Source organism: Diabrotica virgifera, chromosome 9 (genome assembly GCF_917563875.1).
Source record: "Diabrotica virgifera virgifera chromosome 9, PGI_DIABVI_V3a".
Lineage (NCBI taxonomy): Eukaryota > Metazoa > Arthropoda > Insecta > Coleoptera > Chrysomelidae > Diabrotica > Diabrotica virgifera.
This window is the reverse complement of record NC_065451.1, coordinates 29,153,020-29,177,351: the sequence shown is the minus strand read 5'-3', so window position 1 is coordinate 29,177,351 and position 24,332 is coordinate 29,153,020. Positions and strand designations below refer to the sequence as shown.

General features: G+C 32.0%; 2 protein-coding genes across 2 annotated transcripts in view; both read left to right on the top strand.

Moving 5' to 3' along the window:
• The window catches only part of LOC126892616 (gastrula zinc finger protein XlCGF8.2DB-like), a 379,454-nt gene that overhangs the window by 266,428 nt on the left and 88,694 nt on the right, over positions 1-24,332 (top strand). The gene's annotated exons all lie outside the window — the stretch shown is intronic.
• On the top strand, positions 254-23,439 carry LOC114336993 (gastrula zinc finger protein xLCGF3.1-like). The gene is made up of 2 exons (XM_028287371.2): positions 254-284; positions 22,604-23,439. The coding sequence occupies exons 1-2, from the start codon at positions 254-256 to the stop codon at positions 23,437-23,439; spliced, it is 867 nt and encodes a 288-aa protein (XP_028143172.2).

The following is a 24,332-nucleotide window of genomic DNA, read 5'->3' as shown; positions in this document are numbered from 1 at the left end:
TTTTAAAAGAATAAGACGAGTTGCTTATCAACAAGTTGAAATATCGCACTTGACTGGTAATGAAAACGATCGGAATGTTGTTGATCGGAATGACAAACGCTGTACCCATGATACTATGACAGGAAGATATGCACACTTGCAATTCTAAATTCAATCGATTGGCGCATGACGTCACTGCGAGACTAAACCAGGGAACTTGTGTGTATCTTATTTTGACGATGAATCATATGGCAACGCTGTTTCATTACTATAAATGAATAACTTGAAACTTAGAACTGTTAACGGTGAGTGGCCCTTGATGCCATATGTTGCACTAAGAATTCATAACTAGTTACTTTATGTGAATACGTGGTTTGAAAATGCCTAATTAATTTGTAAAATTAATTATAAAAATATGTGAATCTACGATTTGATTGTGTACATTACAAACAAAATAAATAAAGCTAAAAGACATAAATTAAATATTATACAAAGCCGTAAAACGTAAATAATTTGAAAAATAAACGAAAAGCGTGTTATACTTCAGACTTTATGAATATTATTTACTTATTATTATTTATTTATGATATTTGACAATTTTTATAATTTTTCTCTTGCGGATATTATAATTATCTTTAATATTTTTATTTAGCATCCTTATTTTAAAATACATTTTACATCTAAAAAAAAAGTAATTTTACGTCGTCACTGAGATTTACTTGTTTTGCGTCTTCTAATAGGTTTTTCACATAATGTTTACTAATTTTTAATGTACTGCGATTATAAATACGAAAAATATGTTCCAGTTCACTACAACTAATTACAAATTCCAGGGTTGGTTTTAGTAAACCACCCTCAGAAACGTGGTTTACCCAAGTAAACGATTTATCGTTAGCATCCGGAATATATCCAAGTTTTTCTTTTTTTTTTTAACTTAAATGCAATGAAGCCGGCTAAATTCTATAATCCATCCCATTCCAGGTCTGTTATATTCGGACTAATAAAATCTTCTTCACTGTCAACTAAACCTTCGTGATCAATTTCTGTATCACCACTAGGCAGGTTTAGTGAGGAAAACATCTCTGCAGTGACAATTTCACAATTAATTAGATTGGTAATGGTAACATTCGCAGACTAGAAATAATTTCATCGTTTCTACCCATTATATATAGTTTCTTAATCTATACTTAAACTCCATAGCAGTTTGATGATCATGTAGACCACCAACTGCTCTTATAATTGAAAATAGTCCTCCTAGAGGGTGCCGATTAAGATTCGAATTCAGAGTTCTATTAAAATGGCCATTAGTATCTATAGAAACATTTTGTCTGTCGTTAAATTGTGTATAAAATCAAAATACTTACATGTTTTTTAATACATATTTCTTATCTCTATTCTTTTTTTGCGTGTATCTTCAATCGATGTTTTAGTACTTGGGGTCTTTATTAAATAAAGAGAAGGTATTGCATCATTTCTTAACTTCCACTTGTTGTCAGGTAATCCAATAGTTTTTCTTTTAAACAGTAGTCAGCGTCTGTAAAATGTTTTGAGCATATTCTCGCGGTATCTACATTAAATTTGTCTCGCTGAAATCACTTTGAGACCCACACTTTACGCATGTGTTTGTCTCTAGGAAACAAGAAAAAACGACACTTCGAAAAAGTTTTATTTTTTTTATTGTTATTGTTTAAACAACCTACCACTGCACAATACATAATAAACAAAAATTAGTCTTCTTTATAAAGTAGGTACAGATAGCCGAGAACAGCGCTCGATAAACAAATTAGGTGATATTAACACAGTAAACTGAACGTTTTCACCACAAAATTTATATAACTATATAAACATAAAAGTTTTTACTACATAAAAAAAATCTCATTCAATACGTTTTGAAGCAACACGTGAGATATAACTATTGTATTAACACGAATGAACATGAACACAAATAAAGAATTCAACTTGGCGCCGGGAAAGTTGTCTCTGGTTTACGTCACAGTGAGCGATAGGGATGCAAGACCATCATGCGCGTTGATTTATCTTCTATCAACCTACGGCATATTTATTGGTGACCACAGCTGACTCCGGACGCGACCTACGGTGTTTATTGATAATCATGGCCCATGTTTTGTATTGATTACGTGAAGTTGCCGGTGACTGACAAAAGCTGTATGCGTTTGCATTGCAACGTCTGGCTTGACGCTGTACATAACCTACGGCATTTATTGGAGACCGCAGCCTAAGGTTCTACATTTGTTTGGCTTAATAAATGCGCTCTTAATATGTATATGCAAAAAATTTTTTTTTAATATTTTCCAGTATCTTATAAAATCAGAATGGCGGATTTCTTGCGACTGTCCCAAAATTGACGGCGACCATGATTTTGTACTAAGGAATTATCTGAAACATAACATTCACAAAGATTTATGTTTAGTGTTCTAATTAGTAGTAACTAAAAAACAAGTTCTATAAAAAATAATGGAATGGCAAAATTTTTGTAAAGGCAAAATTTTCCAATTTTTTTTTGCAATTTTTGACAACCAAAAGGGTAGAAAAAAATAAAATTATAGTGTTATTTTAGTTCATGTGATACTCAACTGTCTGATAACTACTTGGTTAGAATTTCAGAAGGATTAGTCAAATATTTTTTCAGAAATCGTGTATATTAGGAGAGTCAGAGTTTTTGCTTATGGAAAAAAATCAAACTTTTTGTAATTTTATTAAGAAATGTTTAATAAACAACACAAAATCTATTCCAGCAGTGGGTGCTTCATTTTTTATTAAACATATGAACTGCGAAAACTTGTTTTTATTATGAAACGCTTTTCTTTAGTTCAATAGTTTGCATCAAATCTTTAGAGGTTAATTTGACTGCCTTTTCTTCAATGCAAAAGAATGAAAATTTCCAGACATATGCATTCGCGAGAACAATATACGAATAGTCAACAAACATTTTTTTTATGTTTATATTATTAATTGTTTAAATAAAAAGGCTTAAATTCGCTTGTTTTTTACAATGTGGAAACTTGAAACTTTTGCGGATTGTAGCTCATGATATGAACTACAGTCGGAAAAATGAAAGAATACCCATGCGTCATCGATGATACCTAAGCATACGAATCAAATCAAAAATTTGTAGTCAAAACAAAGTCTAAACTAAGTTAATACTGAAAATAACCGGATATGACTACTACCCCACCGTACGATTTTTCGCTACATAAGAATGTGTCAAAAAATGTTTGTGATGTTATTATTTTTCTGACAATATATATTTATTGGTGATAATTGTTACTATTACTACCGTAATTAATTATTTGATATAGATTAATAATACAAAAATAATGAGTAAGCAAATACAGTATTAAGAATTTCTCCATGTTAAAATTGCCAGTGGACGTAAATAGTAACAGGAATTTAAAAAATGTCATTTATGTCAGCTGCATTAAGTGATTATAATGAAAGTAAACTTAATGAATTCAGATCATTAGGTATCCAGATTATTTTCCAGACATTATCTGCAAATAAATGTATAAAAATATACTAATCTGTAATTTTATACACTATGATTGAAAAGTCAGAGTAATATGTACAGGTTTGGCGAACTCATAGACAGAAGTTAACCATATTGACAGATGATTACTTACAAATTTTATTGACGTATTTTAACTAAATAAATAATACCAAACCAAATAGTCATGTCGCCAGGGGGGGTACAACGGCCTCCTTAATTCAGATGGACTTACCCAATTTTTTTTTATCTATTTTGACCCGTAGAACACGAATTTTTTGGATAACAGTTGATCCGGATGTCGATAAGATTATTATAAACAAAGAACTTGAGGAATTACATAACAGCGATTTTTCGCAAAACAAAACATTTTTTTATTTTTTTTGGGTGATTCTCAGCAAAAAATGGTCCTGCAAGTTTTTTCGTAGGATGCATAATTTTCGAGATAAACGCGGTTGAACTTTCAAAAAATCGAAAAAGTGCAATTTTTGAATCCGAATAACTTTTGATTAAAAAATAAAATAGCAATTCTGCTTACTGCATTTGAAAGTTCAAGTCAAATTCTATCGGTTTTGATTATTTGCATTGCTAAAAATTAAGTTTTTATTTGTTAAACAAAGCCATAAACACATAGTGTTTCCCGTGCCAAATGCATGCGTTTTAATGTACGCAATCTACGTAGAAATTGTCTGTGTGCGCGCCTACTCGTTCGATTTCAAATTAGAAATGCACTGAAAACATCATTCAATCACTATGTGTTTATAGCTTTGTTTAATAATAAAAAAAATTAATTTTTAGCAATGAAAGTAATCAAAGCCGATAGAATTTGACTTGAACTTTCAAATGCGGTAAGCAGAATTGCTATTTTATTTTTCAATCAAAAGTTATCCGGGTTCAAAAATTGCAATTTTTCGATTTTTTGAAAGTTCAACCGCGTTTATGTCGAAAACTATGCATCCTACGAGAAAACTTGTAAAAATATTTTTTACTTAAAATGATCCAAAAAATACAAAAAAATGTTTTGATTTGCGAAAAACCGCTGTTATGTGATTCCTCAAGTTCTTTGTATTAGTATTAGTTTTGAGAGTAAACTAAATGTAAGACCAAATACTTACGATGTCGGGATAGTATCACGAGGGTTTTTCCTGGTTTTCCAGGAACGCGAGAATTTTACTGTCACCGTTGCATTTGATTGTCTTTAAAGGCAGATCACATGCTATGATTTTTTGTGGCGGATATTCTTGAGTTTGAGTTGATTTCATGTAATCGAATGAACTATCTTTCAGTAAAGTCGTCCCAGGAACGCAACTCATAAATATTGGCAATATAATTTTAAAGTCTTCTACTTTAAAATGTATAATATATGTCTGAATGGCCAATATAAATGAGTCAGATTAAATAAATTATTAGAAGAATTTTTACTAAGCAACAACATTTTTGTTTATTTAGCAGTATTTTGTATTTTGACAACGACACCCGATTTGGGCGTCGAAACGTTAATAAATTATTTTTTTCAAGTTAATTGTGGCTTATTTCCCGTCTAAATAGTTAATTATAAAAATGCCACAAGGAATTAGCTTCAGAACAACATGTTTTATACATATGTATTTTAATAAACATGACTACATATTTTCATGTTTGAGAAGTGTAAGACTAAAAAGTAAAAAATAAGAAAATATAAAAAAAAGAGTGGCTAAAATTAAAAATATTATAAAAAATCAACTAAAAAGCAAAAACAAATTTAAAAGATCTAACACATCCGTTAAAGAGAAGCGTGGGACGAAAACCGTTTATTCGATGAAGACCCGCCACGCTTTTCTTTGACGAATGTGTTCGATTTTTCAATTTCTTTTATTTTTTGCTTTTTGGTTGATTTTTTTATAACTTTTTAATTTTAGTCACTCGTAACTAAAGAAAAGCGTTTCTTAAATTTTTTTTTTCATATTTTTTTTTTAAATATCTACGATAACATAAATCTTAGAAAAAACTGACTGGACAAGTGAAAAATACAGAAAATTTTACACAAAAAATCTTATATAAAGATTTTTCTAAAATTAAATCTACAGCTTTTATAATTTTTTATTTACATATAACGCTTAAGTCACCCTTCTCAAAAACATTGACGAACTGTATAGTAGCATTCAGCTCACGGTTGAGCTATTTTAATATAATTCTCTAAATAACTGCTCCAATTAAATTTTACAAACTGGAAATGAAAGAAGAATAATAAATTATCTTATACATTTAAAAGTGTGTAACTAATACAATTTTCCTTATATAACTCTCTTTGCACAACTTACCTTTCAAACGTCTTACTAAATGATGTTTCATTCAAAAAGAATATCAAAAATGTAATTCAAACGATACGACGCGTCACGACGTCTCAAAAAATGTAATTTTTGAAAACTTCGTAGTTTTACAGCATTAATACCATTTTAAGAAGGTATGTATTACTCAAGTTGGAACAGATATATTACAATGTTATAGGTGTTTTTTAAAGCTTAAGATGTGTTATTTAAATTGCACTAAATTATTTTCTTCAGACATGAAAAAAAAACAACTTCTTTTTGAAAAAAAAAATAAGATAGAATTAGCTATAACTTTGGGACAGTCACAGGAAATCCGACAGTTTGACTTTATAAGATGTTGAAAATTGATATAAAAAATATTTTTGAATATTCTAAGAGTGTATCTATTAAATCAAAATATCTAGAACCTTATATAGCATAAAAGTCATACAATAAATTCCAAAATATTTTTTAAGAAATTGACACGTATTAATAGCACCTTATATGTGTCTTCTTCAATCATGCTTAATTAATTTTCTTATCGTTATATTATACTGATTTTACAGATAGTTATTCTTTTAGGTGTCTCTTGCGAAGACATCCAAAATTATGCATGTGACCTGTTAAAATATACTGGAAATAATTCGAACCAAAATTTAACTGCTACTACGGATGTGGACATCGCAGAAAAACATTTTGAATGTGAAATATGCTCCAGACAATTAACAACAAGTTTTTCTTTAAAAGTACACATGAGAATACACACTGGGGAAAAACCCTTTACATGTGAAATTTGTACCAAACAGTTTTCAACAAACACACATTTAACTAGACATATGAGAGTGCATACTGGTGAAAAACCTTTTGCATGTGAAATATGTAACAAACAGTTTTCAGAAAGTTGGAATTTAAAATCACATATGGTAGTACACAGCGGTGAAAAAGCTTTTTCCTGTGGCATTTGCGCTAAACAGTATGGACAAAGTTCTACTTTACAATCACATATGAGAGTGCACACTGGTGAAAAACCTTTTGCATGTAAAAAATGTAACAAACAGTTTTCAAAAAAATTTAATTTAAAATCACATATGGTAGTACACAGCGGTGAAAAAGCTTTTTCCTGTGACATTTGTGCTAAACAGTATGCACACAGTTCTACTTTACAATCACATATGAGAGTGCATACTGGTGAAAAACCTTTCACATGCCAAATATGCAACAAACAGTTTTCCCAAAGTTCTAGTTTTACATATCATATGAGAGTGCATACTGGTGAAAAACCATTTGAATGTGAAATTTGCACCAAACAGTTTTCAACGAAACAAATTTTAAATACACACAATATGAGAGTGCATACTGGTGAAAAACCTTTCACATGCCGGATATGCAGCAAACAGTTTTCACAAAGTTCTAATTTAAAAAATCATATGAAAACACACAAATGAATGCATTCAATGTCATTTTGACACACCTTTTAAAACGAAGACTTGTATTACGAATCGAGAAAAATGATTGTGCAGGTTAAATACAATTGTAACAGTTTCTCCCAGTAATTACATTTAGTCTAGGCGCCAGAGGGATCACCGTGTCCTTTTCAATTCTGATGGACAAATCAACGGTTTCTTATGGATTTTTGGCTGCTGATTACGAATTTCGAGGATGGATTTCGATCCGAGTGGTCAAAAAATTGTTATAAACAATTTAATTGTTTATAAATTATTTATAAGGCTCTGGCTCATAAACTAAAAAAGACAAAAAAAATGTTTCAAATAAAATTTGTTGCTTAATAAAAAACAAAGAAAAAAACGTTTACTAAACTTAAATCCAATAATTAGAACTTAAGATATTGTAAAAATAGTGCACAATGCAAATTGCAAAATAAGTATTTTTCGAAGCTTTATCAATCGTTACTAGGCTTCTACGCATGAAAATGCCACAGAAAGTCTCGTTTTAAAGCTTAATTAATAGGCTTTCAAACAAAGTTTGTTAAAATACTTTATCTTCATTCGTTTTAAAGTTATACCCGTTTGAAGTTATAATTTTCTTAAAAAAATTGTACATTAATTCAAGCGCGGCTCCTCCTTAGGGTCAATTGGTCAATGACCCCCCTAAAATAATCTCATAAAAATACCAATTTTATTAAAAATATCTTTTATCTAAAACTTCACTCTGAAATATAAAATTCTCTCTCAGCAGTCTGCATTGGCAAAACAAATATAATAGATATAATAACGTCGCGCCTCGCGCTATACACAAGCCCGTGGCTGGGCCGTATTTTAAATTGTCTATATACAGTTCTTATGGCTTATGGACAAATGCATGTAAAATAGAAAAGAGACGGCAGATAGCAATTTCGTGGGCGAGAGTGGGAGTGACCTTTCCGTCGTATACCTCTAGTAGAGTCGACGGCCTCACGTTTAGTTAGTTACCGTCTGCTGACCGCACTTCACGGCAGGTCTATATCGATCGCGGCGTATTTGCGTAATTTATTTTGTTTTGTTGGATTTTTTTGTGATTGTAACAAAAACAAGATGAGTGTTGTTGACGAAATAATTGCCTTAAAATCTGCTGGAACACTAAATTATGAACGGCGGCTTGAGAAAAAAGAAAGTGGTCGACCAAAACCAAACATGAATTTAAAACAAACAACAAAGGATAGGGGTAAGGACATTCAAAGATATTTTAAAGAATCAATGTACAATTTGTGTGATTGGATTTGTGGCTGCAGTGTGAGAAATGCATTTTTTTGCTATCCGTGTTTACTGTTTTCGAATGACGCTGTATGGGCGAAAAATGGAGTAACTGACATTAAGCATTTAAAAGTGAAAATTACAAAACATGCCTCTTCAACTACTCATATAAATTCATCAATGAGTTACGCAAGTTTAGGACGTGTTAACATAAGACAGCAACTTGATAGTGTATATCGTAAATCTGTGCATGACTTTAATGAATTGGTATCTAAAAATAGGTATATTTTAAACAAACTAATCGACTGTGTAAAATTTTGTGGAGTTTTCGAAATTGCATTGCGCGGTCATGACGAAAGTGACAGCTCCAATAATCGTGGAATTTTTCTGGGCCTTATCGATTTTGTTTCTGAACTGGATTTAATGTTTAAAGAACACATTGAAAAAAGTACAGTATTTAAAGGAACATCGAAAACAATTCAGAACGATATTTTAGAATCAATGTTAGCCATTGTGCATACTCATATCATGAAGGAGATTGGCCAGACAAATTTTGTGGCCATTCAAGTAGATGAGACCACAGACAGCTCCAATAAAACGCAGATGATTATCATATTGCGATATGTATTAACTGGTATTGTACATGAAAGATTTTGGAAATTTGTTAACCCCCTAGGTACTACAGCACAACATTTAACTAATGTAATATTGGAAGAACTTCAATTATTAAAAATTAATGAAGCACCTGAAAAATTGATTGCCCAAAGTTACGATGGTGCATCAGTCATGAGCGGTAAACTGGGAGGAGTACAAACAAAAATTAAAGAAATATACCCAAATGCACACTTCATTCACTGCTATGCCCATCAATTTAATCTTATCCTCCAAAAAGCGGCGAGTCAACACAAACCGATAAAAATATTTTTTGCAAATTTACACGGATTTTCGTCCTTTTTCGGCCGATCTCCAAAACGTACGATGGTTCTGGATAGAGTGGTTAAAGTAAGGCTACCTAAAGCTGCGCCTACTCGATGGGCTTTCAATACAAAATGTGTTGAAATTGTATACACTTATAAAGATGATTTAAAATCTTGCTTAGAGGAAATTATTGATGAGGAGCAAGATGGTAACAATATAAATCAAGCAACTGGTTTAAAAAGACATTTGGAAGATGAGCATTTTTTATTTTGGTTAAATTTTTTCCATAAAATAATGCCCCATGTTGATATATTGTTTAAACAATTGCAAATGCGAGACATTGATGTTATATCTGTCAAAAATTGTATCCTGTCTTTTAACAACAATATCCAAATAATTAGAAATACTATTTTGGAATCAGAAGTACCAAGCACATCAACAGCAAAAAAAAGAAAAACTACTGCAGAGGATCCAAAGCGACGAACTGCACTTGAAATTTGTGATATTATTATATCTGAAATAAATCACAGGTTTAGTTTCAATGATCATCTCATGATTTCACAGTTATTCTACATAGAGAAATTTGAAGCATACACTACCAACTTTCCGCAAAATATTTTAAAAATGGTGACGGCTAATTATCCCACAGTGAATATTTCCAAACTAAAATCGGAACTTGAAGTCTTATATTGTCGTGAGGATTTTCGCAATAGTGCTGGTGCAGTAGCCATACTTCAGCTTTTTATTAACATGAATTTGTCTGAAACATTTTCTGAAGCAGTGAAGTTATTAAATATTTTGTGCACACTCCCTATGACAACCGTGGAAAGTGAGAGATGTTTTTCTACTTTAAAAAGAGTAAAAACATTCCTGCGTAATACGATGGGACAACCTAGACTTAGTGCCTTGTCTATGCTGAGCATCGAGAAAACGCTTGTCAAGAGCATTCCAAATTTCAATGAGAAGGTCATAGACTATTTTGCAGAACTAAAGGATAGAAGAATTGACTTAAAATATAAAAATATTTAAAGTAAGTTTCGTTTTAATAAATTTACAATTTATTATACTATAAATATTCCTATCTATATATCAGTCAATAACCTGTTCATACCATTTTTCCTATATTTTTTAAAAGATTTACTCTAAAAAAAGACAAATTTAATTTTCGGAAAACTAGGGTAAATAGTATTGAGTTTTATCTAAGTCTGTATTTTTTATCTAAAATATAAATGCTAAAAGATCTTTTAAATACTTTAAAAAATCAACAGTTTGAAGTTTTCAAACCAAAATGACCCCCCTGAAGATTGACCCACGAGCCGCCGCTGCATTAATTTGTTTATAAGGGTGTCAAGCAAATTTGAGCTATAAACATTTATACTTTAATTAACAATAATGATAGAAGAACTCAAAAGGAACCTCCTTATTAGCTCAAGTTTATTTTTCGCCAAGATATCGATATTTTAATAGCGAGCTATGAGGCGCAAGATCGGCTCACAGTCAAGTAAGTATTCTTCGACGCTTTATCGATCATAACTCGGCTTCTACGCGTGAAAATGAGCCAGTATGTGATATCCATATAAAAAAGGGTCGAGTTCTTTTGCAGCATCATCATTGCATATAAAACGAGTATTTATGATGTGGCGGCATACACACAATTGACGGGCCTTGATGTTGCTGCAAAAGAATTAGATCCACTTTATATGGATATCATATAGATAATTAGACTCTGAAGCACCAAAAAGTTTTAGTTTTACTGCCTACAAGAACAGACTTAGTACCACCATGTAATTGTAAAAATTTCTGTAAGAACTTATGCACATGTAAAAAAGCTGAGAAGTATATCTGTATGCAGATTCATGAAAAAAATGTATGTAAAAATAGTATTAATAAATAATATCAACTTGCTTTTTAGTTATACTTCCGAAATATTAGTTTTTAATGTTTTTTTTTCTCATTTATTACAAAAAATAGAAGACAAAGTAAATAAAATGAAAGGTGATACGAGGTACAGTATGATGATTTAATTATAAGAATTATATGATAAAATTGTATTACTATCTTCAAAAATGAAAAATGAAGATAACGTATGTCTTCTTCTTCTTCTTTTTATATAGACATTACTCTGTCTGTTTTTCAATGTGCCTCCAGTAAGTTGTCATTCCATCTTTTTCGTGGTCTTCCCACTGATCGTCTTCCTATTGGGGAACCGTCTCTCGCCGTCCTTACTACTCTATTTGTTGTCATTCGGCTTATGTGGTCGTTCCATTCTACTCTTCTGCTTTTCACCCAGTTATTAATGTTGTCCACCTTGCATCTCCTTCGTATATCTGCACTTCTAGCTCTATCCCACATCGTCTTACCATCGATTTTTCGCAATGTTTTCATCTCTGCTGTTTCTAGCATTCTTTTTGTCCTTTCTGTATCAGGTCGTGTTTCTGCCGCGTATGTCATTATTGGTCTGATGACTGTTTTGTAAATTCTGCCTTTCACTTCTTTTCCGATGTTTTTATTTCTCCATATTGTTTCATTCAGGCAACCTGCGGCTCTGTTTGCTTTATTCACCTGATCTTCCACTTCTGTTTCGAGCTTTCCATAGTTGCACAGTGTGATGCCTAGATATTTAAACTCCATGACTTGTTCTATTATTTGACCCTCCAGCTCTAATTTACACCTTATTAGATCTGCTGTTATAACCATGCATTTAGTCTTTTTTGGGGAAATTAACATGTTAAATTTTCTAGCGGTTATATTAAATTCGTGCAGCATACGTTGTAAATCATCTTCACTTTGAGAGATTAGTATTGCGTCGTCTGCATAGCAGATTATTTTAAGTTGTTTTTCTCCCATTTGGTATCCTTTTTTTGTTCTTACTTTTTTTATTATTTCGTCCATGATCAGGTTGACCCCTTATAACTACCCTCGGCCCCAACTCTGGTTTCCGGCCGTTGGTGAAAGTCATGTACACAACTAATTCAACATATCCCCGTATAGTTTTTCCATATTACTTATCACGCACAAAATCCGCTTCTATCTCTCCGACTATTGTGCAAAAAATAGAAAAATTTATATTTTGTCGATAAAATATTAAATAAGCATCTCATCTTTATAATCTTTAAAAGTTTGATCAGTGTATCGTGATTATTTTGGTTATTATTGCGATCGTAAATTGTTAATTAACAATTGAATTGTTGCTAAAATATTCGTTTAATTTTCCCCGGCTTCTGGAATTACAATCTATACCAAGAAAGCTTTGATGTCACTAAGTAATTTAATTATTGATTAATAATTACTTACCTAAAACTTTATTTGAAAATTAGAGTTTTTGTTAGGAAAACCCGCATTTTCCGAGGAAAATTTTCGTCGGAGCAAATCGTGAAAAACATAGCTCTATGCAGACTTTAATTGCGGTGAATTTTTATTTGGGTGTTTTTGTTGTAAAGTTAAAATCTTCGGAGTTATAGAGCAATAATTGAAAAAAATACGATTTGTCGGCGCCATTTTGTTTATAAAAAAAAGTAGCACACTATCTGCGGACTTTGCATACCTATATTATTAATATATAGGATCCTATAATTCGATTCCAGCAATAAAATTGCTGGTAAATAACTTTTCCATGAATTTTGCTAATTAGCCCAGAGTAAAAAGTGAATTTAGAATCTGAACTGCAGTTTGAAGTGCAATCTCTTCTCTCTGTTATGATTTACTGACAGTGTTGATGCGTTCTAAAATTGTTGCCCAAAACTCATTCATTATGAATGTTTCTTTCTTTTACATTTCTTTCAACAAACACTTAGCCTCATGAACTGTTCCAGCTTTCTGATTAGTGTCTTCAGCAAGAGTATGAAGAGCAGATTTGAAAGCATTGTAACCTTTAGACAAAGGTCTTGTTGCATGTGCTCTTGCAGTCCATCTTGTGCTGCTTGTTCTTTTAAGGAACCCAAAATACGATATTCCATTTAAGGGAGAATACGTCATCTAATCTCTTTTATTTTTTGTTCCACTGATATGTTTTCGAAAAACCATAGATTGTGTAAAAATCTTGTAATGCCTTCAAAATTTCTTTTTGATGCTGAAACACTTTCATCAAAGTTTTTATATCTGAAGACCTTTCCCAATCCAAAATTTCCATACTTCTTCAGTTATTTTATTCCGTAATCCTATGTCGTTTTCCGAATAAAAACCCACTTCAATTTCAAACTTAGTTTCGGTTTCTGGTTCTTTAACTTCTTGAGCTGGAATTGAACTGTCGTTACATGTTTTTTCATCTTCTTCAGTTACGGAAACTATGTCTCACTCAGTTATTTATATTTCATCACATACATTTTCATTGGTTGCAGCTTCACTAGCTATGGATTTCCGTGTGAAACTGAGTTTAAATAAGTTTTGCTTCTGTTTTAGGACTTGCTTAAGGATCTTTTCGTTTTTCTCTGCATTTTCTTGTATTTTTCTGCTCCACTCTCGAATCTTTTTTACTTATTTTCATCTGTAGTACTCTTCCTTCTACCAAAGGTCATTCATTAGCGATTTACAAAGTACGGTATCCGCCAAAATAAACAGTACCGAAATTAAGAGGACTGGGAAATTGCGCACGCAAGTTGCATTTATCATATTTGGCATACTTGTCATTAGCTGTCAACTTGACATTACGTTATGGTTAAAATCTTTGTAATTATGGTTCTTTCTACCGAAGAAAAAGATTTTTTAGTAGAGCATAAATTTCCTCTCATTCGTAGTTTGACGGAATAATGGCCTATGTTTAAAATAAGTGTCAGAAAAATATCAACGTTTCCAATAATTTCTCGTCGCACAGATTTCGAGTATCCACCTCATTCACCGGATTTAACTCCACCTGATGCCTACATTTGAGGTATGATGAAGAATTCCATATTTCGCTCGGAAAATCCACCAGAAACTGTTGGAGAAATACGGCACAGAATAATAACTTATTTTCAACATTTGTAGCAACCACTTTTCATAAATATTATGTTTAATGATCTTCAGAAACGTTATGAAGCTTGTTTGCAACGCCATGGTGCACATTTTGAACATATACAGGGTGTTTCATTAATAATTGTCCATATATTAACTGGCACAAAATACGAAGATTTAACCAAAACACTTAAATAAAATGTGGTCCCTTACTGAGTTACAGGGCGTTTTATATAAAAATTTAAAAACTATTTTTGCCCAGCATTTTAAAACTATTCGACGTATACTTGGCAGAAAGTGCAACTACTATACACCATACTAAACGGTGATAAACAAACGTTTCTAGCTACTACCAGAGGCGTACGACAGGGGATAGTGAATGGTTGACCCTTCTCAAATTCTACGCCACTGGAGGAATTACTATTTTAGTGCCCTTTTTAGATTCTCCAATACTTTCTACGTAAATAATATACTCTTCGTTGGTAACGATAAAGTTATTATAGTTTTCGAGATATTTGAAGTTAAATATGAAACGGCACAGTTATTTTGATTTAATGGTATGATTCATATGATTAAAATTTAAAAATTATTTGTACCAAGTACTTTAAAACTATTTGGCGTATCCTTATCATACTTGGCAGAAAGTGTAGGCACTGTACACCCTACTAAATTAAGATAAATACACGTTTCTAGCTACTACCAGAGGCGTACGATAGGGGATAGTGGCTGGTTGACCCTTCCCAAATTCTACACCACTGACGAAATTGCTATTTTAGTGTAATTTTTTGATTTTCCAGTACTTTTTATGTAAATAATATATTCTTCATTCGGAACGATAAAATGATTAGTTTTCGAGATATTTGAAATTAAAAATGAAGCGACACAATACATTAATCAAAATAATCGTTTCATTTTTAACTTCAAAGATCTCGAAAACTAATGACTTTATCGTTACGAATGAAGAGTATATTATTTTCATAGAAAGTATTGGAGAATCCAATAATTGAACTAAAATAGCAATTCCGCCAGTGGAGTAGAATTTGAAAAGGGTCAACCATTCACTTTCCCCCGTCGTACGCCTCTGGTAATAGTCAGAAACGTGTGTTTAACATAATTTAGTAGTTTGTACAGTACCTATACTTCCTGCCAAGTATGAAAAGGATACGTCGAATAGTTTTAAAATTCTGAGCAAAAATAGTTTTTTAAATTTTTAGATAAAACACCCTGTAACTCAGTAAGGAACCACATTTTATTTAGGAGTTTTAGGTTAAGTCTTCGTGTTTTGTGCTAAGGTTTCTGCAGTTACTATATGGACAATTATTAATGAAACACCCTGTATATTATAAAAACTAAGTCATAAATAATTTTTGTATATTCGGTACTGTTTATTTTGGCGGATACTGTATGCATTATAATGTAGTTTTATACGTCCACCATCACTTTTATGGTATTGCGCGATATTTGAATTTTTTAACATATCATTTATAGCTTTTATTTGGAATCTCGGACATATTACACATGGAGAGAGATACAACTTGCTCCTACTCATTATGCAGGGAAAGATTGAAGGACAGAATATCGTGGCTGCGCAACCTAAGAGAATGGTACGGATGTACACCAAACAAACTTTTCAGAACAGCCGTCCCCAAAGTCCGAATAGCTATGATGATTACCGACCTCCGTCGCGGAGATGGCACTTGAAGAAAAAGAAGATAGTTTTTATTTAATTCTAATCGTTATATTATTTACAAGAATAAAAAACCGCAAAACGCCGTAAAAATGAGTGGCTCATACAATATTCCAGCTACAAAAAATCTGATATGAATTACGTGGCGCGAAAATGTATTTTCATTTTGATGCAAAACAAAATTCTAGTTTTAATTTAAAAGATTTTTCCATAATATGTATTTGCTAAATTTGAAGTAAACGCGCCACAAAACTTTGATACAGTTTGAATTTTGAAAATCTTTTGTGGCGCGTTTACTTCAAAAGCAAATATTATGGAAAAATCTTTTAAATTAAAACTAGAATTTTGTTTTGCATTAAAATGAAAATACATTTTCGCGCCACGTAATATTCATATCAGATCTTTTGTAGCTGGAATATTGTATGCGCCACTCATTTTTACGGCGTTTAGCGGTTTTTTGTTCTTGTATCAGGAGTTTTTCAAAGTTATTTATAAATTAAATGTATGAAGTTGAATGCAATGTTTCTCGATTACACGTTAAGTTTTATAAATGGTCGCCTTTGTCGCATTACCTCCCAAATGATCTAGTGTCCATCGAATGTACACTAGATTTTTTTTTCTATTCGAAATAGATTGACAAAGATATTGGGATGGCCGGTAAATAAACTCGGATTGCTCGTTGCCAGATCAAATTTAGCGTCGCGTCGTAACCAATGCAACTACATAAACGGAATAATCGTTAATTGGATTATACTTTTGTTAAGCTTAACCGATTTTGATCCCTAAACATGAGTTTGAAACATATTGACAAGTAATATCTGATGCATCGAAGGTCAAGTAAGATAACCGAAGCTATTACAGGAATTATTGAGCTTGAAAAACCGTTTTTCCCATAGATAATAGATTTGAGCATACTTATGAAGCCTATTACTTAAAAATTTTCCCGAATATGAGGTATACACCGTTAGATTTGTCTGGAATCCTTCTACAAATGCTCAGTTATTGGCGCAATTGTAGGTTGAAATTTTGAGTAATTGTCGAAAAACCAAAATTTTCAAAGTTTAATTTTTCAGTTTTTCCGCTACACTGAGCCGAGTATATGTCTGATCCTGACGGCATACACACCATTGGAAAGCTTAACTTAACACTATTGATTTGGTGTATTTGAGGTTATCCTGTGTCTTCTTAAACCGAAGATATATATCCCCAAAAAATATGCCGTTTTGTACCTACCAAGTTCTATAGCTGGCTTATGGGTGGTCAAAAGTCACAAACTACACCGGTTCTGAATAGGCCCTGACCCCCTCTTCAAACACAGAAAAAAAAATCAGATCGGTTTAACTTTTCCACACACATACATACATAATCAACAAACATTTTCCCTTTTTTAAATAGAAATTGAGTCATATTTCTGAGCTCGGTAACTATTGAATGGTATAACCGATTTTCAAAATTAGATATGCGTTGGAAAGATAATGATCAGTACTATTAGAGGCCGCAAAGGACGACTTAAACTTTCGAAATATTTGGGAGTTTTGGGGACGAGAACGAAAAACAGACCCTAAATAGGAAGGGCCGTAAAATCCACACCCTTGGACCAAAATGGATGGTTGACATATGAATAGGTGAGTCATTTCCTGAACTTTAAGATGGGCGTTGGCCCAATTTTCAGTTCAGTCAGATTTAGAAAATTGAAAATTTCGTGTATATAATATAGTGTCGCGTGTAGGGGGTGTAGATGTGCGCCACTGGCGAGAGCTGCCGTTCTCTGGTAATAAGTTTTTAACGTACACCATACAAAAAAACACCGCTAACCTACATTATTATGCTTCCAATTGGATTTTTTCATTTTTTTTATTTACTAGTTTTTTAAACTTAACTTTTTTATTTTTTATATTAGAAAGTTAATTAAAAATTTTTTTGTAGGTTTTTATAAGATCTATAAGACTATTAATATTAAATCCATTTAAAATCGTCAGTCGCAAAAAGAGGTGACTTTGAAAGGGTTGGTAAAGGTGGTTTTTGCATGTTATTACAAGTTCTAATTGTCTGTAGCTCACTAAATTCTTGTTGTAGAAAAAATTTTCGCAAACCAAGTTCTTAAGAATTAAACAAGCTACATTTTCATATCTAAACATTTTTTCGCATCTCTGATGCTAATCTTTCTATTCTGAAGAAAAGGGCATGTTTTATCAAACTACAAAAATTCGTTATTCGCTTTTAACTCCAGTTTTTTAAAAACTAATTGATTTAAGCGGGTCAGACTTCTGTAATATATTAAAACTACATAAATAAAAAATACGGAATAAGGTCGATGACTAATTTTAATTAGGGTGGTAATTAGGGGGTTGTTTCCGATAATTTTTTGACTGAAAAAATAGGGACTGGCATTCTTTTCATTATGCCACTTAATTTTTAAGCTACATACTTTATTTTTTATTTTTGAAGATAGATCTTTTTAAACATTTAAAATAGACCATTCCAGGTCACGCGACTTTCGACACCGTTGCTGGAGGGCAAAAATTGTGTTTTTGGTGTTATTTTTGCTATTTTCTCGTTTTATTATAAAAAATCTGTGGTTTTAACTACAAAAATTTCAAATATTGGATATAGGACACCCTCGTAGGGGATGCAAAAACCCGGTATAATCAGAAAATCAGTTTTCTTGGCCCATATCGTCGTTCTGTTTACAGTGTATTGTGATTATAGTGATTTAAAACATTTCGGTCTTTAAATGCCGCTGGTATTATAAAAAAAACTTACTTGATCTTTTACCTTTACTGGAACACTTTCAAACTGAACAAAACGCTGGTATTTTAATCATATTCTTAAATTAAACAATGGTTTTCTACACTTAACCTAGTTTCTTTACAATATTTTGCCCACCAGTCGTTGTCAAATGACGTCACCCTGGAATGGTCTATTAGTTCATATAAGTTATCCTCGAAAAATGCATAGTTTTTCCGTCTTTTGACTTTTAAACTACATATCATATTTAGTATTTGACGAAGAAAAGCTAACATATAATAAAGTACAGAGTACTCGATTACTATTGGTCTTAAAGAAAATTAAAAAAAAACACTTTGTTTCTTTTTTAAAAGGTATATATTCGTTAAGTAAAGTTGTTTTGATAAAGCAAAAACTTATTGAGTTATTAGCAGAAAACTGATTAATAACATTGATTTTTTCGATATGAAACTAACACTTTCGATAACCAATAAATCGAAAACTATTAATTTTACCAAAAAAATGAATAAAACATTTTTGCTTACAATTAATGTTTTTACCAACATTTGCGGTCAAAATATAATAAAAAATTTCCACCCCCAAGATGGGGTGGTAACCACCCCATCGTAAAAGCGTCTTTCGGCATCATATAGATTTTGATCCTTGGACTTTCCACTACTTATTGTCAAATTTTCAAGCAAAATCGATCCATTCTGTAAAAATTGCGAAGTGAAAAGTTTCAGTTCCTGGACTAATTATACTTTTGGAGCTCTATACGCTCTGAGCTTCGCTGGTGTCGCTCCTAGCGGATTCTAATTCAACTTTCACCGGTAATTTTTAAATTTATTATTTAATTGTTATCGCTTAATATTTACAACGCTAAAAAGTAATTAAATTGTAATAGATTTTTTTTTAAGATTTTGTTAATCATTTTGACGTTCTATTGATGAAATATTAATTTCTTACTTCGGATACTTTCACAATTATCGTGTAGATGGCGCTAAGATTAATATATTAATTTATAATTAAATATTAGGGAACATTAAAAAAACGTAAATTCAGTATTTTAAACGTAAGTATATTTAAGGTAAAAATATATACCACAGCTTTGACCAACTAATATTTTTTATAATTAATGTTTTTAATTTTAATTTTAAATTAATCACTTTGACATTTATGTCAAATTTCCAGTAAACGTTTACAGACTTGTCACCACTGGCGCTCGCGAATTTATAAATATCCCCTCTACGTACGAGCTCACAGAGTATATCTTTTGAACGGCTTAACTGATTTTGATCAATAAACATGAGTTTGAAACGTATTGACAAGTAGTATCTGATGCATCCAAGATTAAGTATGATAACTGAAGGTATTACAGGAATTATTGAGCTTGAAAAACCGTTTTTTCCATAAGAAATAGATTAAATCATGCTTATGAAGCCTATAACTTAAAAATTCGAATTTTCCCAGATATGAGGTATACACCGTTAGATGCGTCTAGAGACCTTCTACAAACGCTCAGTTATTGGCGCAATTCGTAGGTTGAAATTTTGAGTAATTGTCGAAAAACCAAAATTTTCAGTTAAATTTTTTAGTTTTTCGGCTATGGTCAGCAGTGTATATGTCTCAGCTTGATAGCTTAGGCACGGTTTGAAAGTTTAACTCAACCCTATTGATTTGGTGTATTTACGGTTTTTCTGTCTCTCCTTGAACCTAAGATATATACGCCCAAAAAATATGCTATTTTGTATCTACCTAGCCCTCTAGCGGGCTTACGGGTAGTCAGAAGTCAAAAATTAGACCGGTTCTGAATCGGCCCTCACACCCTCTTGAAACACAGAAAAAAATTCAGATCGGTGTAACTTTTCCACACACATACAAACATGCATACAAACATCCACAAACATTTTCCCCTTTTTAAATAAAAATTGAGTCATACTTCTGAGCTCGGTAACTTTTGAATGGTATAACCGATTTTCAAAATTAGACATCCGTTGGAAAGGTAATGATCATTACTATCAGAAGCCGTAAAGGTCGGGCTTAAATTTTTGAAATTTTTGGGAGTTTTGGGGACGAGAACGAAAAACAGACTCTAAATGGGAAGGACCGTAAAATCCACACCCTTGGACCAAAATGGAGAGTTGACATATGGATGGGTGAGTTTTTTCCTAAACTTTAAGATGGGATTTGGTCCAATTTTCAATTCAGTCAGATTTAGAAAATCGAAAATTTCGTGTATATACAGGGTGTCCAGAAACTCTACCGACAAACGAAGACAGGAGATTCTTCAGATAATTTTAAGATAATTTAACCCAATTCACTTAGTCCGAAAATGCTTCCTAAGGGAGCTAGAGCTCTTTGAAGATGGCGTCTTGTAATTAGTTTTTCTTAAATACCTCCAGAACGCTTCTATTTAGAGAAACAAAAATTGGTACACGTATTTATCTTCAATATATAAATCTAATCCATCCATTGCAAATTTCTAGTACCGACCATAGACGTCCGTTTTGGGTAGGGCAACGGTTATTTTATCGCGTAACTTTTATATCTTTTACTTTTATGCATTTCTGATACTGGATTATTAAATTGGGAAGTATTTTAGTACTAAAAGGTACTCTTGTTTTAATTCGGTAGGACACACCGTTTTCTAGAAAAATCGATTTGAAAACTTTTCGCTTTTTGAATTAAAAAAAAATTTTCAAAAAAAAAACTGTTTAGAAAGACGAAAACTTATTTATATTCCAGAGATAAATCAATTTCATTAATTGCGAATTTCTAGTACTGGTCATAGGCGTCCGTTTTGGGTAGGTCAACAGTTATTTTATAGCATAACTTTTTTGTCTTGAATTTTTGAGAATTTTTGACACTAGATTATTAAATTATGAGGTATTCGAGTACTAAAAGTTACTCTTACTTTATGTTGGTAAAATACTTCGTTTTTTGTTGAAAAGTTCTTTCAATTTTTTTTCAAATTCCAAGTACGAAAAACTTTCAAATCGATTTTTCTAGAAAAAGGTGTGTCCTACCGACTTAAATCAAGAGTATCTTTTAGTACTAGAATATCTCACAATTTAATAATCCGGTGTCAAAAATGCATAAAAGTTAAGGACAAAAAAGTTATGCGATAAAATACCCGTTGCTCTACCCAAAACGCACGCCTATGACCGGTACTAGAAATTTGCAATGGATGGAATCGATTCATCTCTGAAAAGTAAATATGCATACCAATTTTCGTTTTTCTAAATAGAAGCGTTCTGGAGGTATTTAAGAGAAACTAATTTCATGACGCCATCTTCAAAGAGCTCTAACTCCCTTAAGAAGCATTTTCGGACTAGGTGAATTGGGTTAAATTGTCTTAAAATTATCTGAGGAATCTCCTGTCTTCGTTTGTCGGTAGAGTTTCTGGACACCCTGTATAGTGTCGCTTGTAGGTGTATTGTTGTTAGGGTTGTGCGCCACTGACGAGAACCGCCGTTCTCTGGTAATAATAATTATTTATTTATTATTAATATTTTTTCCTTTTGAACCCTGCGAGGCCCTCTTTGGGGCCGAGGCCCCTAAGCAACTGCCTACTTTGCCTAATGGTTAATTCGGCACTGTGTGCCACGCATTTTTACGGCGTTTAGCGGTTTTTTATTCTTGTCTATAATTTTACAACAATTATTGTTGTAAGGAAAATGTTGGGTTAAAAAATTAATTGTTGGAAAATTAGCTGGTTGGTAATAAATAATCAAAATGGGCCTTGGATATCAAACTAGATATTTCAATTCGCATAAACAAAAGCTCTTTCTCATCCAGTTAAAATTTGACTTTGGAATCATGCTTTATTAATTTTCTTATCGTTATATTATACTGATTTAACAGATAATTATTATTTTAGGTGGCTCTTGTGACAACATCCAAAATGATGCAAGCAATCTATTAGACTATACTGGAAATAATTTGAACAAAACCTTAACTGCTACTACGGATGTGAAAACTGAAGAAAATCTTTTTAAATGTGAATTTTGCTCCAAACAATTAATAAGAAGTTCTACTTTAAAAAGACATTTGAGAGTGCACACCGAAGAAAAACGAGTTAGATGTGAACTTTGCACAAAACAGTTTCCATCAAACTCACATTTAACTATACATATGAGAGTGCATACTGGTGAAAAACCTTTCTCATGCAAAATATGCACCAAACAGTTTTCAAGGGAAGATGTTTTAAAATCGCATATGACAGTGCATACTCGTGAACAACCATTTGAGTGTAAAATATGCGCCAAACATTTTTCAGGAAAGTGGGATTTAAAAAGACATATTATGACATTGCACAGTGGCGAAAAGCACTTTACGTGTAACGTATGCAGCAAACAGTTTTCATATAGTTCTTCTTTACAAAGACATATACGAGTGCATACTGGTGAAACACCATTTGAATGTGGAGTTTGCACCAAAAAATTTTCAGTAAAGAGTAATTTAATAATGCATATGAGAGTGCATACTGGTGAAAAACCTTTTCAATGCAAACTATGCAATAAATCGTATTCACAAAATTGTGGTTTAAAATCACATATGACGGTGCATACTGGTGAAAAACCTTTCAAATGCAAAATATGCTCCAAAGAGTATTTACACAATTCTAGTTTTACAGCACATATGGAAACACACACTAGTGGAACGGGGCACAGTACTATATTCAGGAAATTGAATTGGAAATGGGGCCCCCTTTAAAAGATTACTAAATGCGACATGTGTAACAAATACCTATATGTGTTACAGCCCAGTAAATCAATGTAAAATATGGCGATACCGTGTAATTTTCAGTGTCACCACCGAAGTGGTCAACTCAAGACATTTCGAGTTATTTATGAGTAAAAGTGTTTATTGTTCAACAAAAAAAACACGTTTTTAGGCAATTTTTCGCAAATAATTCAAAGTGTAAGTATTCGATCGAAAAGAATATTGTTAGCAAAAATGTATCTAGCTTATAAAACAAAATGAAAGAAAAATGAAATCTATCGACTCAGTAAAAGAAAAATTATAGCTCATGAAAAGTTTTTCTTATTAGTCAAATTCCAAATCGAATATTTCAACGTGAAATAACCAAAAAATAAAATATTGTTCGGGGAAACTCATTAGAACTTTTTTGAAGTGTTTAAAAGAAGCTTTATTTTTTACAAAAGTTTCTAGCATCAAAACTAAGCCAGTTACGCTCAAAATACAGTTAATCCCGTTTTTTGGTAAAAAATTGTGAAAATCTCCCCCTATTTAGCACCTCAAATGAAACTAATCATTATTTCCTTACAAATTACCTTTGTAGTACCTAATTTTTTTATACGACCTGTAAGTTTCACCGGTTCAAAGTGCTTATTTTTAAAAGGGTTCTAGTTGAAGGGCTTGAACGAGTCACTAATCACGAGTATATGCAAAGTTTAAACAGCCATGTCTTATCCAATTTTTGTCTTACAGAAAAACAAAATAAAGCCAAAATATTTATAAAAGCAAGACCTACCTACATTTCTTTACTCTTTGAGATTTTTCGTATCACTAACCCTTTTTAAGTTATTTTGAAAAAAAGGCATTTTTCCAAAATAAAAAAACTTTAAATTTTTTTTAAAAATAAG